The sequence below is a fragment of the Macaca thibetana genome, chromosome 1, assembly GCF_024542745.1.
Source record: "Macaca thibetana thibetana isolate TM-01 chromosome 1, ASM2454274v1, whole genome shotgun sequence".
Taxonomy (NCBI): Eukaryota; Metazoa; Chordata; class Mammalia; order Primates; family Cercopithecidae; genus Macaca; species Macaca thibetana.
Genome location: NC_065578.1, coordinates 43,483,983 through 43,500,976, shown reverse-complemented (window position 1 = coordinate 43,500,976; position 16,994 = coordinate 43,483,983). Strand labels below are relative to the sequence as shown.

The 16,994-nt window shown below is 48.3% G+C and overlaps 1 protein-coding gene across 7 annotated transcripts in view; it reads left to right on the top strand.

Annotated features, from left to right (window-relative positions):
* The window catches only part of ERI3 (ERI1 exoribonuclease family member 3), a 134,377-nt gene that overhangs the window by 43,865 nt on the left and 73,518 nt on the right, over nt 1-16,994 (top strand). For all 7 annotated transcript variants that reach the window (XM_050800161.1, XM_050800159.1, XM_050800158.1 and 4 more), the window contains one exon: nt 3,055-3,146. In XM_050800161.1, coding sequence (XP_050656118.1) covers nt 3,055-3,146 — 92 coding nt within the window. The remainder of the gene's footprint in view (nt 1-3,054; nt 3,147-16,994) is intronic.

The window sequence follows — 16,994 nt, the reverse complement described above, 5'->3', positions numbered from 1 at the left end:
TGTAGCTGGGATCCTGGAGGAAGATACTTGCTCTGGGCCAGCACCAAACCAGGACTGTTGAGGTTATGGGGTTTTTTTTCAGTGGCCCCTGTCAAGGAGGAGATGTGATCTTGAGGAGGCAACCCCTGCTAACTCTAGGCCAGCCCTGGAGCAGGGTGCTCAAAGAATTCTGAGTCTCACCCAGGAAGCTACTTTCTGCTACTACATGCTTTGTGGGTAAGGGGGGAAAATTCCTGGTATCAGCTTGAAGAGAGTTTCTGGCTGGACTAGGAGACCAGACTGGACTCCGCTTCATCTCATTAGTCCTGAGATGTTTATGGAGATAAAGAGTTCATTTCTTGTCCGAACCAAGGCCCTTAGCAGGCAGCCAGCTAGATGTTTACCTGACTCGTGGTAAAAGGTGCTCACTAAATAGCTGCTGTGCAAGCGAATGGCCTGGGTCCTAAGCTTCCAGGGACCCCAGTGAGTGTTGAGTGCTTCCTGTGATAAGGGCCCAGTTTTGCTGAGTGTGGCCTCCTGTTGTGTCTTGCTCTCTCTTTCACTGTGCAGGAGTTGGGGCGTCGGGGAGCCCCTCTAATATGTGGGGCACTTAACTTGGGGATATAAAACAGTGAGCTTGGGGGAGGTTATGCTGATTTAGGGAGCCCTAGTTTCACCTTACCTCTTTTCTTAGGTGACCCTGGGGAAAGGATTCATGCACGTGTGTGTGCGCGCATGTGTTCGTGCACGCGTGTGTGTGTGCGCGTGTGTGTGCGTGCACACGCACATGCCTGTACATGCAAGGAGTTGGGCCAGAGTAACTGAGGAGACAGATCATTCAGCAGTAGAGGATCCAGAATTTATCTTTTGGGAAGATTCTTTGGCTGAGGAGGATTCTGTGGTGTACAGACTGTAAAGAGTGTTTATAGAGACCACATGGTCTGCATAGTCTGGCACCGGGGAGCAACTCTGACATTCTGGTTGATAGGGCTGCTATAGCCGCGGAACTAGGTAGGATCCTTGGCCTTAGTCAAGGATGACTTTAGCGTGGGCTGGGCCTCTGGCATCACAGAGGTATCCAGGGAGCCAGCCTATACCTGCTAGAAGTAATCCTACTTAAGATACTTAAAGATATCCATGGACTCTCAATTTCCTGCTGAGCACACGAGGCCCTTTACAGTCTGGCCTAACTTAGTCCTCCAGCCTCTGTCCTTTCTTTCTGTATACTGTGGACTTCAGTCACCCTAAACTTCTACCTACTCATGTTTTCAGTCAGCCAGCAAATATCTCTTGAGTAGATCCTGTGCTGGGTGAGAGATTAAGGTAGTGAGTAAGGCAGAGTTCCTGCCTTCGTGGTGCTTATATTCGCAGGGAAAGCAGACATTTAACAGATAATTGCTTCAAATACAAAATTATTGCATATGTACCTTTGCCTCTACCTGTAGTATCCTTTACTATGTTCCACCATGTCAGGTTCCTACTTCAGTTATCTTCTTTGAGAAGCCTTTTCTGACTCCTTTCCCTGTGAAAGGTAGGGCTAGCCACTTCCTCTTCTTGGTCCTGTAGCACTGTGGTCACGTCTCCAGTGCTGGATCTGTTGTATTATGATGATCTGCCTTTCTCCCCTTCTCAGCCTACTGCCTGTTTTGTGGTAGGTACTTAAAACATTATCACATTTAATTCTCAGAACAACTCTGTGTAAGGTTTCATAGATGAAGGAAACTGAGGTTCAGAGAGGTTACATGACTTTTAAATGACTCTCCATCAGTGACACAGCCAGGATATAGAATAGCCAAGGGTTGGAATCCAGATGTGTCTGACTTCCAATCCTGCATTTTTAACGACTATGTGAGATAGCCTTAAAAAATAATCTCTTGCATGGGTAGAAGCAGTGGTGTGACTCCCTCTCCATGCCTGGGGTCTTCTGAAAAATAGGCAATGCTTCATGAATTCTTTTTATTTATTATTTATTTATTTTTTACAGAGTCTCGCTCTGTCACCTAGGCTGGAGTGCAGTGGTGTGATCTCAGCTCACTGCAACCTCCACCTCCCAGGCTCAAGCAATTCTTCTGCCTCAGCCTCCCAAGTAGCTGGGATTACAGGAGTGCACCACCACACCCAACTAATTTTTTTTATTTTTAGTACAGATGGGGTTTTGCCATGTTAGCCAGGCAGATCTCAAATTCCTGGCCTCAAGTGATCTGCCTGCCTCAGCCTCCCAAAGTGCTGGGATTACAGGCCTGAGCCACCACACCCAGTCTTGAATTGTTTATGATATTTCTCTTGTTGTATACTGATTTTAGTATTTGAATTTCCAGTGTGAGCAAAAATAAATGGATCAAAGGGTTGAAGGGAAAGAAGGATTTAGAGTGTTTAGGAGCAATTTTTCTCCCTGTGTAGAAATTGAGCTCAGCCTTCAAAATATTCTGCTGAATTTGAATCCTCAACCATGAAGAAGAGAAATACGAAGTTGGGGGCCAGTTTTGAACTTTTAGCAGCTGGAGCAGGCAGCACTATCCCAGGTGTCAGGATGGGGCTCCAGTCCAGTAAAGGGGACCCTTAAGGTGAAAATTTTCATCACCTTCATTTGGTGAATAACCAAATTTGTAAGTTTGGTTGATAAACATTTGGTAAAAGAGTAAAACAGATAAATGAATGAGTGAAGCTGTGGGTTGGAGCCCCTGTTTGGGGCCTCCTTCTACTGTGTTCTCATGCCCCAGGACAACAACCTGTCTATGCTGGGCCAGGGGACCAATGAGAGGAACAGCCAAGTCAGAGCAAGGTATTTGAACTGACCTGCTGGGATCTGGAGCAGGCTGCTAGGCAATAGGCGAGTGTAGGGTCTCCCTCCGGCTACACATTCAGGCTGCGGAATCTTCCTAAGGGGTTGTCTTCCAAATACCTCCGTGGTTCTCAGCCAAGCCTGAGAGCCCACAGCGGGGGCCATAGTTGGATAAGATTACAATTTTCTCCTGCTCTGATTACAAGCAGCTTATCTGTGTTTCACTGTTGTGGCTCTTCACAGGCTCAGGGAAAAAAAAAGGAAAATCTCATTTGTTCTTGTGTACTTTTCAGAGGGTCGATGAGTGGATGGCGAAGGAAGGCCTCTTAGATCCAAACGTCAAGTCAATTTTTGTCACCTGTGGAGACTGGGACTTAAAAGTCATGTGAGTATGAGAAGGGCTACTTTGCTGGCAGAGCTTGGAATCTGTGGGACCAGGTCTTGCCTTTTGGAGGCTTAAATGTCTACAAGGCAGCTGGGTCAGCGATTCTTCAGGTCTCTGAGGCTGCCAGGGATAGAAGAGGGTTGGGAGCCCTGCCTTCTGTCTCTCTGGAGCAGGGTGTGGGCAAGTCAAGGGCCTGCCTGGACAGTCGGGGCCTTCCCGCCTTTGCCAGGTCTCACTGCTCATGACAGCCCTTCCAATTGCTGGGGCCGTGTGTTACTGCCCTGGAAGGGAGGAGTTAAAAGAGTGTCTTGGAAAAAAAAAAAATTAAGCCAAATACCATGTTTATTATGTAATGAAATATAGTAACTTATTTATCAACTACATAAAGTAGGCATTATTATTCTTCCTATTTTATAGCTGAGGAAGTAAAGGTACAGAAAGGTTAAGTAATTTACCGAAGGACACACAGAGCCAGGATTCAAACTCAGGTCCTTGCTCTTAACTATTATACTATGCTGCCCCTTTATCTGGCCTGCAGGACCCTGGTGATCCAACTAGGAGCCCAGTGGTGGGATGAGAGAGGGCTGCTCTGGGAGCTGCCCATGCCACCAGCCTCCTCTTTCCTCCTTTGTCCCCACTGCTTATTTTACCTTTGTCTCCTGATCCTGTCCCGGTTATGGAAGACAGAATCAGTTTCTTTGCTGGGCTGACACTTGTGCATCTTGTCTGCCCTCATGAATACATGGCTTCAGATGGCCCCCAGGGAACTGAAGTGGGATGGAGGTGGTGGGGGCATTGTTTGCTGAGGAGTCATAGAATCTGTTACCTCTGTGTTCATTGTGACTGAAGGTAGCAACAGGTATTCCGTGTGTGTGTGTGTGTGTGTGTGTGTTTGAACTTTTGAGCATAAAGTGGGATGTTTGTGAGGTGTGTGGTGTAGTAGCTCTGCAGTAACATTTTCTACCACATCAGGTGTCATCTCCTCACCAAGGCCCTTTGTAAGCCTTTTGGTTGCTAGACATTGAGGTGAAGTTATGTACCCAGGTGGGTGTCAAGCCTGCTATTGGACCCCAACTTTCTAGGTGAGACAGGAGGAAGAAAAGGCCCCAAATCACATGAGCACACACAGACCTCATCTCTCATACCCTTTAGGTGTGTACACACACTGACTGCACCCCTCTTGGTTTATTCCAGAGGGTCTCCATATTCCCATGTGACACCTCTTTGTCAGGGAAATTATACAGGCTGGAATTAGAAGCAAATATGACTCAGAAGGAGTCCATGGAGAAGGAGTGGAGGAAGAAGGCTCTTGTTCTTGTTAATGGCATCCTGGGCAGCTTTGAGTCCTTAAAGCAAGGAAGGGACTTGACGTGGATCTCTGTAGCCCAAGAGAAGCTACTCAAGGTGGGACCAGTTTCAGGCTGATACCCAGAATTCTGGGATTCATATGGCCCAGGAGGAAGGCCCTTTGGTCCAGTCCAGAGTTCTACTTCCTCCAGGTAGCCTCCCCAGGACTGCCTTCATCCAGTGTTGTTCTCTCTTTGGCATCTTCACCTTCCAAACACATGCATTTCAGAATCTTCTACTTTAACTGTGCACGATGTGTACATATGTGTGTATATGAAAACTTTCCCGTGCATGAGGTTGGAGACTATAAACTTGGAGTTGATCTCCCCATGAGATGGAGAGGGAATTTCAGAGGGTGCTGTCTTCTTTTGGTCTGGCCTGTTCTGTAGCACAGTGGACCCTGGACAGGTGTTAGTGACTCAGGAGATTGCCCTGCCTCTTCCTGAAAAATGATATCATCAAGAAGAGAGACTGGGTTGTGGAACCCAACCGTATATGAAAGGAAGCCAAGTTTTAATGAGCGCATACCTTGCCGCATCCACACCTCCTGACTACCATCTCTGGTGGGTGGTGGTATTGTCTTTCTTTTATAGATGAAACAAACCAAAAACCCCTGTGGCTCGGAGAGCTAAAGACATGTAGCTAGACAGAATTGAATTCTAAGACCGTGTAGTTTCCAAAAGAGATGGGTAGGGCAGACTTGGTTGTCTGGTTTGGGTTTGGACTGGGAAGGCTGGTGAAGCTTCAGAAAAGGGTTTTCAGAAAGGAAGCAGGTGGCAGGGCTTGGGGGAGGGAGCTCTGTGGCTGCCTCTTATAAACAGGTCTCTGCATAACTGCTGGGAAGGCTCTTAATTAAATGTGTAACAAAATAAAAACAGCCGGAGAGGAAACCTAAGTAGTGCTGCGTGACAGCGCACAGCTAATCGGTGTTCCTGGAACCTCTTGGCAGAGGCTCGTCATATGGCTCTCGTCAGAGCCATCACCTTTTTATGCGCCCGGTAAAGGCTGCAGATGAGCCTGACAAGGGTGGTGTTAAATTGACACTCACAACTTGTTAGTCTGTGGCTTACTTCTTATTTTGACATCCGTTTTCAGATTTAACTAAGTCTTAGGAATTCAGCAAACATTTTCATTTCACACTCTAGTTTCCGGAAGCCATAGTTCCTTCTCATTGCTGTCCTTACCTCCTCCTCCCCTTCTCTCCCCAGCAGCTTCACATCACTTTTGTTGGAAAGGGGCTGATAAGTGGGGCACTGAGAAATGGGAACTGAAGTGGCAGCATAAATCCCACTGGAGAAAAGATATCTGCTCCCATCCTGACAAATCATTTTATGTCCATCTTTTGTCAAAGCCAGATGAGTTGATTCTCCAGGTGTACGTGGGCTTTGGTGTGTAGTCACAGACCCTGCTAAGGTGAGTTGTTATTTAGTGGTGCGGGTTTAATTTTCCTCTCAATGTTTTTGAAGAAACACCACTTGTTGCGGGTCTGGCTCTTGGTCAGCTTGCCTTCCCTGCCTGCCCTACTTTTTCTTCACCTTGCTTGGTGTTTCTTGAAGCTTCCCATAGGGTTTGGTGGTGTTTCTCTGCTTACCCAGGTAGAAAGTGCCTCTTTCAGAGGGCTCCATCTTTGTTATTGTGGTGGGGTTAGCGCTGGTATAGACTGAGGAGGGACACCTGCACAGGCACCCACTTGAGGAACTTAGATTTTAGCCTGTAGCTTGAAGATCCAGGTTCACCAGCCAAACAGCACAGCATGGCTGAGAAGCTAGACTAGAGGCTTTCCCAGTGGGCCCTGAGTCTGAGAAGAAGGAAGATTGAGAAGAGGGAAAGACTGGAGGGAAAGAGCTGACCTGAGGGAGGCCCTGGCCCTTAGTGCAGTCTAGGAAGAGTCCCCTTTAGAGAGGGTAGGAGAATCAGATGCTATTCTCTGGTGGAATAGGGGCCAGGGGCCTGCTCAGAGTCTGGTGAGAAGACCCTCACTTAGGCTCAGCCTCAGTTTTGGAGCAGGAAGTTTTCCTCCCCCTGGAGGGAGAAGGGAGGTTGAACACATAAATGCAGGCATTTGACTTCCTTTTTCCCCCCTGCCTTCTTGCTGGGGTGTGCATACTACATTCTGGCTGTGCTCTACTGGTGTGGACCTGGAGTTCACTTCAGGTTTTAGGAGGTCTGGAGATGGAAAGATACTTGCCCAGATTACACTGTCACTGTTGGAGATGGGGAGCATGCACTCAGCAGGGGCTACTGAGGTTTCCTCGAGGCTGCTGTCAAGCGGTCAAGACCACTGAAGAGACTGCTGTTACCTGGAGTGAAAGGTGCCATGATGGAACCACACACCTGGGTGAGCACTGTGGGGTCGTGACTGTCCTGTGGGGATGTAGAAGATGGCTAGAAGGGGGCCTAGTGACATGCTTGCTGCGGGTTGGGCTGGGTCCTCTTGGCATTGCTCAACAGCTGACTACTGCAATCTTCTTGAAATCATCTTTATCTGTACTTTTGTTATGTTTTCTGTTTCTCTGGCTTCTCCTCCTCAGTCACTTGGGTAGATATTAATACTTCTTTTCTTCCTTTTTTTCATGTTGGTGTTTCTTAAATAGTGGTGTTCCTTTGATTTCTATCCTGGTTGTCTTTTCTGTTTATTCTACACATTCACACTTATCAGTGATCTCATCTTTTGCCATAGCTTCAACTATCCTCTGTATGCTGATGTCTTCTAATCTTTTTCTCCAACTGGAGAAAAGAAATCGGCTTAATCTGCCACCTAAACGCCACACCTGCATATCCAGCTACCTACTCTACATGTCCACCTAGTTGTCCACAGGCCCCTTCAAGCTCAGATGTTTATCTTTCTCCTCACACCCTGTCCTCCATCATTCCCTCAAATAATGACTGCCACCATCTACTGAGTTGTTCTGTTGGAAATCTGAAAATTATCCCTTCTCTATCCACACCAGTTAATTGCCAAATCCTGTTGATTCTGCCTCCCAGAGGTTCTCAGATTTATTCCTTTCTTCCCATCCCTACTGCCCTGCCCAGTCAAGATGATCATATTCTTCTTGGATTGCTACAAAAGTCTTCTAACTAGTCCCTTTTGACTCCAGTTTTGCTGCTTCTATTCCATTCTCCTAATTGCAGCAGATTATGTCACCCCTTGGCTTAATACCCTTCAAGGTTTGCCCTTGCCCTCAAGGGTAAAGTCCACACCATTTATTGGGACTTTCAAGGTTCTTGCTTACATCTTTAGCCTCACTTCTCAATATTCTGTGTGCCACCCCTGCACCCCTCCCCACCAGCCACATGCACAAGCTGGCCGGTTCCTGGTGATCCCTCTTCTTTCTCTAGGTGCCTTCCTTTGTTTTCCTGGAGCACATGTACACATTAATACATAAAATGGTGCTGTGGCTGCCTCTACTTGTCTGTCTCTTGCACTACATTGTGAGCACTGTTGTAACCCTAGGACAAGGACAAGGCTTGACATGTAGTAGTTGTTCAATAAATAATTGTTGAATAAGTGACAACTAAGTAATGGAATGTTCCTGTGGAATCTCTGCTCAGGAAGAACGACAGAGGACTGTTAGTAGGTAGATTCAGGAAGCATTCATTGCCAGTGTACAGGACAAATGGACTAGAGGAGCAATTCTTAGGCCTTGCTACACCAGCCTGAATGTTAAGGGTTAGAGAATTATGCTGCTAACGTCAGGAAGCCCTGGATTTCCTCACTGCCACTGTGTGTTGGGCCCTCCATGGTGGGTACTGGGTGAGATAGCCCACAGGCTTAGGCCAGGGAGGAGGAACTTGGTCCCAGGAGCAGTGCAAAATGCTTTCTCTGAGAGATTTGTGCCTCCGAAACAGAGGGTTGGGACTCCTGGAAAAGTGAACATCAGAGAATAAAGAGAGACACTGTTTATTGAGCACTTATTATTTACCAGGAGCCCTGTTGTGCTGTTTACTCATATGATGTCATTTAGTCCTTACCACAGTTCTGTGGAATAAGTTCATTTTATAACCCTTTTTTAACAGATGAGGAAACTGACACCTAGAGAGGTAAGTAATTTGTCAAGGACACATAACCTGTTTGTGGCAGGGCAGGGCTTTGAACCTGGGCATTCTGACTCTAGAACCATGTGTTTAATGAACGTCCTGTCTGTCCGTCCTCCTCCATGGCTGTGGTTTGGTGATACACGGTGGGAATACCCTCCTCCACTCCTTTGTTCGCACCGAGTGGCAGAGCCTCGGGATGTTTTCTGACACCCTAGGCTGTTGGTTCCTCATTTGGTATTGGTAGGGGTTGGACTGTTAAGTTCTTTTGATATGGGAGCCTAGTTGGCCAGGAGATGTGGTGGGTATGATTTGGGGCTGCCTGAGAGTCTCCTCGAAGGGTTACAAGTTAATGAATCTTCAAATCTGTTTTAAGGAAACCTCAGCCAGCATCACTTTGGACACCTCTATTCTGTATTTATGTTTGGAAGCACATGGGGCATCGCACCGTGTCACCAGGCTCACAAGAGCCTTGCCCCTTGCCCACAGGTGTGCCAGTTGGTATCAGCACTGAACTGCATCACCTTTGATTAGCAGCCTGCTGGGGGAAGGGGCTTGAGTAAGAACTCCCTGCCAGCCTTGACTTGTCTCATTTCCCATTACTTTTATCTGTCCTTGCAAGCTCTTGGGCTCCCCTCCTGAGCTAATTAAGTTTGCATGTGTTTAGACATATTGCCAAATAGGGCTTAGCAAAGCGGAACTGAGCTACATCTCTTTCTGAGTAGGGAAGGAAAGAGATATAAATGCTCCTCCACAAGGGCCAGGAAGAAGCATGGATTACATGAAGTGAATGCGTGCAGATGATAGGCATTGCCTGGCCTTCCTAGGGACACAGCAGGCCTGCCAGGCAGCCTTCTGATTGGCTGACAGGGACAGGTGAAAGCCCACCCTCCAGCTCTCTTAGTGAATTGGACATTCTAAGGGGGCCGAGAATGGAAAGAGGGCAGGTTCTGAAGTATTTTTCTTCCAAGCACAAGCAAAGTTGAAAGTCAAGTTTAGTGATATTTGCATGAGGAATTTGTAGGACTGTGTGCTGTTTGCTACCAGTCTGAATCAACCTAGCTCCTAGGCCTACAACCACCTATGTGGCTAGCACAGTGCAGGGTGACTTTCTTTCCAAGTCTGTGAGAAGTGCATTTGAAACTTGGATAGCCAAAGGCCCCAGTTTTTTTTTTTTTTTTTTTTGCCTAGAAGGGCACCAATTCCCCTGCTCAGCCATTGGAGTGGGTGGGTCAGGGCAGTGGAGGGAAGGAGACTAGTGTGCCCAGAGCCTCCCCACCCTGGAGGTTGGGTTCATCGTGATGGATCATCATAGTGAGGTAATGACTGATGGCATGTTTTTGTGTCAGACTGGAGCCTTTTCCCTAGTGCAGGGTGGCCTGAGGTCTGAGATGCCCTGTGGCGGAACATATTTGGGTCCTATCCAGGTGGCAGTTATGGGGGCAAACTATGTCATGGCCTCCTTCTGTGAGGTAAGGAATGAGGGTATTGCCTTCTGCCAAAGCAGAAGAGTCAACTGAGGCCGTAGTCAGGGTCTCAGTCCTGTGGGCATGAGGGCAGTGGGTCAACTTCCTGGCCATAAAAAGTCTCTTGATGGGTAAGGTCGGCTCAGAATCAGCCCAGGCTCCCAGTGCACAGTGGGGGCACGGGTGGAGGTTCTGAAGATTGTATAGGAATTCTGGGACTTAGAGTTATAGTCTGAGCTCAGAGAGAATGGGAACCAGACCTTCTGCCCTCCCTTCAGTTTCCCTGGAGCCCTCTCGTCAGCAGAGGTGCACCGGGTTAGCCCCAAGAAGGCAGCGTGAGTTGATGGGGTCATGTTTCAGCTGCAGCTAATCCAAGTCACTCGATATAAATCTCTCCCTGCTGCCTCTCCCCTCCCTCACATCCCCAACCCACAGACAGGGAAATGAATCCTGGCCCTCACCCTGAATACATCATGGCAGGCTTGCCTCTAATGAGAGAGGGCCATTCATTGTGGGGTGAAGCTCCCTGCAGAGCCCGGGATGCCATTAATTAAAGAAGAGCCACCTGAAGCCAGTCGTGCGGTGCAGCCTGCCACGCTCAGATGGAGTGGTGGTGGGGTAGCCTCGTTAGCCTGACAGCTCCTTGGGCTGAGAGTTCTTGGGCTTGGAGGAACGAGAGGTGCTCCGCCTCTGCCTGATGCCCCTGGGGCTAGCCTACTCACAAACGTGAAAGCCCCCTCCTGCGCATGTCCCCGGGCCCAGAACTGGCACTAAAGGGGCTCCTGATGGTGGGCTTGGCTGGGGATTAACCATTTCCTAGATGCAGGCCTGAGGGTAGGAGCAGGTTTCTTTGGAGCCAAAGCATCTCTTCTGGTTCCCAACCTTAGCTCCCTTCACACTTATCCATGTGATCCTGGAGCTGCAAGTCAACAGGCATCTCACCCCGTGTCCTTCCTTCGGAGCCTGAGTTTGGGATAGTTGCTCTGCTCTGGAAGGACTTTGTGCCTCAGTGGGGGCTGGAAGAGAAGCTCTGCTGTCTGGTCAACAAGCACAGCCCCTATGTGGCAGACAGGGCCTCTGGCGTTTTACTTTCTGGGTACTTCTAGGCTGTAGGGTGGAACCCCAGTGGCAGCCTCATTTCCTCACCCCCTAGGAAGGTGTCAGAGGATCTAAATCATTGTAGTGATTATAGGAACCCCTGGAATGGAAATTCTGCTCAGTGAAAATGCTGATAAAAGATAAAGATACTTGCTTAATGACTGATCAGGCTTCAAGATGTTCAAGGCAGTAGGAGCCTCATGCTTTGGCCTGAGTTGATAACTGAGTGGTTCTTTACTGCTTAACTGGTCCAGAAGTGAGTGTTGCTGCCTTGGTTCTGGCCCTGGATTTGATATGAGGCTCTCCCCTTGACCATAGATGAGAGTCTTGTCACCTCCTCCTTGCTGGCTGGAGGGGCTATATGTTCTGAGACTTTCACCTTAGCCCAGAGTTGGGCTAACTCAGCCAGTCTCTGCCTGGTTTGTCAGGAAGACAAATTGGATCCTATGTTGGTGGCTCTTCAGGGCAGTCTTTGGAATTCTGGTTCTGTGCTCTGTGGCAGAATCCAGGCTGCTTCAGAGGGCCTCAGAACCAGCTGGACACCTGGCTGCACTGTATGACCTCTCTCTGCTTTCCTATAGCTTACCTGGCATGGAATAGAGGTTCCATGCAGCCTCCCACCAGGTCACAACCTCCTAGGTGGGGGACCTGGGCTCTACTCTTTTGTATTTTGAACGTTTTTCAGCTTCCTAGGCCTTGGCCATTTGCTTGGGCCTTTCTGACCTCTGTCAGATAGAGAGTGAAGGCTGGAGGACTTTTTTTCCCAAGCTCCAAGAAGGAACCACTGGTGCTCCTGGAAAATATTTTCCTTTGTATGAGATATTGTTTAGATCTATGTTTTTTTAAAAGCACTTTTTGAGCATCAGCTTGTTTTGGGGTCTTTAAAGAAAATTAAGGCCTGGCACAGTGGCCTACACCTGGAATCCCAGTGCTTTGGGAGGCTGAAGCGGGATTGTTGAGGCCAGGAGTTTGAGGCCAGCCTGGGGTAGCATGGCCCCGTCTCTATTAGAATATATATATATATATGTATATGTATAACCTGGTGTGGTGGCACATGCCTATAATCCTAGCTACTCAGGAGGCTGAGGCTGGAGGATTGCTTGATCCCAGGAGTTTGAGGCTGCATTGAGCTATGATTGTGCCACTGTACTCCAGCCTGGACAGCAGAGTAAGCCCCTGTCTCTTAAAAAAAAATTGAGGTATAAAATAGGTGCAGATGCATAAATATACAAATGTGAAGTGTATAGCTCAATATATTTTTATACAAGTATACACCTGGGTAACTACCACCTAGCTCAAGATCAAGAACCTTTTTCATCATCCCAGAAAGTTCCCTTGTGGCTCTTCCCAGTCAGTGATGCCTTCCCCTTGCCAACTAACCACCGTTTTGACTTCTTTTAGTTTTGGTTAGTTTTTACCTAATCTTGGCTTTCGTATAAACGGAGTCACGCAAGGCATCCTCTTTTGTGTCTGACTTCTTTCACCCAGGCTAGAGTTCAGTGGTGTGATTTTGGCTCACTGCAACCTCTACCTCCTGGGTTCAAGTCATGCTCTCACCTCAACCTTCCGAGTAGCTGGGACTATAGGCACGTGCACTGCACCCAGCTAGGTTTTGTATTTTTTTTGTGGAGACAGGGTTTTGCCACATTGCCCAGGCTGGTCTCGAACTCCTGAGCTCAAGCAATCTGCCTGCTTTGGCCTCCCAAAGTGCTGAGATTACAGGCATGAGACACACCGCACCCGACCTGTGTCTGACTTCTTTTGCATAACATAATGTATAGGAGATTCATGTGCATTGTATGTAAAAAGAATTTAGGCTTTTTATTATATTTCTATGTAGTATTCCTTTGTATTATACTACATTTTATTTTTTTGTTGGAACATCTCTTATACTTTATTGAGTTATTTAGTGTGTGTTTGCTGAATGAATATGTGAATCTTCAATTTAATATGAAAATCTCCCTATGTCCATCAGCTTGTCCCAATCCCCCTCACGCTTTCAAACCTAATTCCAGTCCTTTGGCCATGTGGTCTTCCCTGTCTATTCTGGAACCCACACTGGCCTCCCTCTTCTCTGAGGCCTTGTGATAGGGAGAGACGGGCCCCTGTGGAAGTGGCCTTTGAGCTGTATTGACTCATTTATTTATTCTTTCAGCAGATGTGTTGACTACCTGCTATGTGCCCTGCACTGCTCTAGGTATTAAGGATACAGCAGTGAATATAGAAAGAAAACTTCCCAAACATCCTGCCTTCATGGAGTTTGCATTCCAGTGCTTGCAGCTGTCTGCCTTTTGGATCTAATGCTTGAAGAATCTTAGTCTTGTCCAGGCTCTTCTGTCCTTTGGGATTCTGCAGGAGCTAGATGGCGAGGGCCTTGCCACCTTGGCAGGACTTCTCTAGGGCTTGTGGCCTTTTATCTGCCTTTTCTGCTGATATTGGTACAGGTGACATTAGCTGCTGCTGCTTGGCAGTGAAAGGGTTTCTCAGTATTGGTGCTTCCCTTCCACTATCCTGGAGTCTGATTCCCTCTGTGAGAGGAGAGAATTAATCTCCAACTTTCCATGCCTGTAAGGTGAGTGACCTCTGTTTTGTCAGCACTTGCCAATCTGTTCTCTAATTCCCAGCCAGGGTAATGGAGACATTACTTTGTGCTAAAGCAAACCACCAGTTTTCCTAGTGCAGATGCTGTGCAGATCCAGGCACTGGGAAAGACAGGTCACATGCGGAGACAGCTCCGCAAGTGTCTCTTCACAGATGCAGAGGCACATGAAGGCTACAGGGGTGTTGGCACCTGAGCCACTATGCTCCTGAACTGGGGCTGGCAGATGCAAGAGGCAAAGATACCCTGTCATCATATTCTTCTTATTCCCCAGCCATGCCATTAGGGTGTCTGCTTCTGTTTGGTCTGAATTAGGTTTCTTTGGTCAGGTTTCTAAGAGCACATGAGAGGCTGTGAACACCCCAGTGAAGAAGATGAGTCAGGGAGCAGAGGTCTTAGGATTTGAAGGCCAGGGAACTCAAGGCTTCAACTGGCATAGTGGCCCATGCCTGAATGATTTGTGGACTCTGGGGGCTTAGCTTTGTGGGGCTTTGGGAAGGGCAACTGTGAGTGGGTGGGATAAATTCTCAGTGTCCCTGGCTAAAGGGTGACACAACTCAGACTTGATAGTTCTGTAAAACTGTTTCTTCCAAAGCTTGCGAGGACGTTGGTTTGGGGAAGAAAGCCAGCCAGCCCAGAGAATCCCGGGAGCCTGACAGGCCTTTTTCTCTGCGATTCTTTCTCGCAGGCAGCCCGAGGCAGCCTGTCTCTTTGTTAACAGAGTGACAGCAATGTGACACCATGGAAATAATTACTAACAAATCACGGTGCTGACTGCAAACAGCTCTCTGTCTTCAGAGGCATGTCAGGGTGCATTAGAGCAGGACTGGAGGAGCGGTGCATGTGGGGGCTGAGGCACAGCCTGCTCTCAAACACTCTCTTCTTCCCCCACCCTGACCCCTTCCTGCGATATCTGACTTTCTTGCTCTTGGCCTTACCCGACTAGGTCAGCTAAGGGGCAAGCTGGACAAGTGGCATGTAGCTGGTTTGGCTTCCTCTGGGCAGGTAGCTAGGACTCCCATTTTTTCCAAGGAGCACCTAGGTAATGATGAGAGCCAGGAATTTTTCACTGTGGGGCCCCCGAAAGGTGGAAGGATGCTCTATTTTTCTGATTTACTCTCTGCCATTGAGACCAGCCTCACCTGCCAGTAGTTTGGGGTTTTGGGGTGACAGAATATTTGCTTCGGCTGGACCCAGATTGTGGAGGGAGCCTTGCATCTGTGTTGGCTCAGCTCTGGTTTCTTCTTCAATTGCCATAGTCAATTTTTGGTAAGTCGACTTTGTCCATTCCCTCTTGGTTAGCAGAGTGATTGTTCTGACTGTCAGGACTGTAAATAATGTTCCTGGTGTATGTGGCTGGAGGCAGCGCATGGGGTGGGGAAAGGAGTGGAAGGAGGAGCAGCATTCCGGCTCCCTCGCTCACCCCCTCCCCTCTCATACAATATTTATCCAGGGATGGGAGTCAGATGCAGCGACCTCAGGGGTCACCCAGTTAAATAGCTTCTGAACCTCCCTGCATTCTAATTGCTGCAGTTGTCCTTTGCTCTGGAGACTTCTCCTCCCCATTGTCTGCTGAGGCACACACTAATGGCTGTCCTCCCTGGCCCTGCTGGGAGGCACGGTGGAGGGGGGTGGAGAAGAGAGCTCATTGCTACCTTCCTTTCCCCAGGGATAAAGGAATCTAAGGCCTATTAACAAGTGGCTTTAGCTAGGAGGAGCACAGTCCCCTGCTTTCCTGGCCCCCTCCCTAAACCTAGCTGGAGAAGGAGGCCCAGGCAGTAGGCTTGGTTGATGGGGCCAAGGGGCTTTGCCCATTCTCAGTCCTATAACCAGAAACACGGGACCAGTGACTCCTCTACAGGCTATAGGAAGCCAGGGGACACACCCGTGAATGCTCATCTGATGAATGTCATCCTGTGTTCCCATGGTCCCACACACAGGGTTTGGAAGCTTCCAATGAGTGGTATTTCCTGTTGAAATTTGTTGCATTTTTCCCAAAGATTGGCCAAATGCAAAAGTCTGTTTGGTCCCCTGGAAGTTGATTTAGATGATTGCTCATGGTAGCAGATGTGTCCCATTCATTGATTTAAGAGTGGCATGTGCTATACATCTTCACAAGGACCTTTCAGTAAATACCAGTTACCCTCCACTGCAGCTCTTCCCTCCCAAGGAATCCCGTTGGAAATTGCCATTTAAGGTGCTGACCCCAGCATATCCCGGAAGTGCTGGCATTCCTGTAGTAGCCTAAAGTCAGCACCTGTTGAGAGCTGCTCTGGACCCTGTAAGTACTGTGCTGGGGACTATGGGGACTGCCAAGTGATCAGGACAGAAAGACCAGTACACATATACCTAATAATAGGGTAAGTAAGGTAGAGTATGAAGACACTACAATAAAGGCACAAAAGAAATGCTGTGAGAACCCAGAGGAGCACTGTAGAGAGATGGAATGGTAGTATTTTTTTTAGCACTAAACTTTGTTTTCTTTTGAACAGAATTTTAAAGCCCAGCGTGATCTGGTTGAAGATGGGGAAAAGCCCAGCCCATTCTTCCTCTCCCATTCTTCCTCCTCTTCCCCAGGTCCGTGAATTAGCCTGATGTTCCTCCTTAGAACCCTAGGACTCCATGGAACACACTTTAAAAATCACTAGCTTATTCTAATGCCCATCTAGAAGTCTTACTCTGTATAGGACAAGTGCCTATACCTCTTGAAGGAGTCAGGGGAGCTGGAATCAGGGCAGAGGAGACCAGCTAGAGGGTTAAGGGCACAGCTGTGTCTTGAGTACCTATTTGAGAGTGGAGGTTAGACTGCATCCCAGATCCTGAACACTAGGAGGATGCCTCTCTGCGGAGCCTCCAGAGGGCATCGTAGGCCACACAATGGCAGCTCAGGCATAGGGTCAAGATGGCCACAGGCCAGGGGAAGACTGTAGTGGGATGAGCAAGGTGTCTTAGAGACAGCTCAATCTGCTAAGGAGCTCCTGGTTTCCCTGACCAAAAAGAGAATAGCTCATTAGCTGAGGCACTGACCAAAGTGTCCTGGAAACCTCCCACCACTTGCTCAGCCTCCTCTCCATACCCACTCCCTACTGGGGCTTCTGCCATTCCATCTGGGAAAGAGAGCTCAGTCCAGGCCCTGGTGGCAATTCCAGCACTTATACAGTCACGACAGGTGGGGCACTGTGCCTTTCCCTGATGAGTTGCCGTGGAAAGGACACTGGAGAGGCACTTGTCTTATTGTTTCCCTAGAGAGGGGCTGGGGAAATACAAGTTATAGAATTTTAAGGACTATTTGTGGCACTGGGG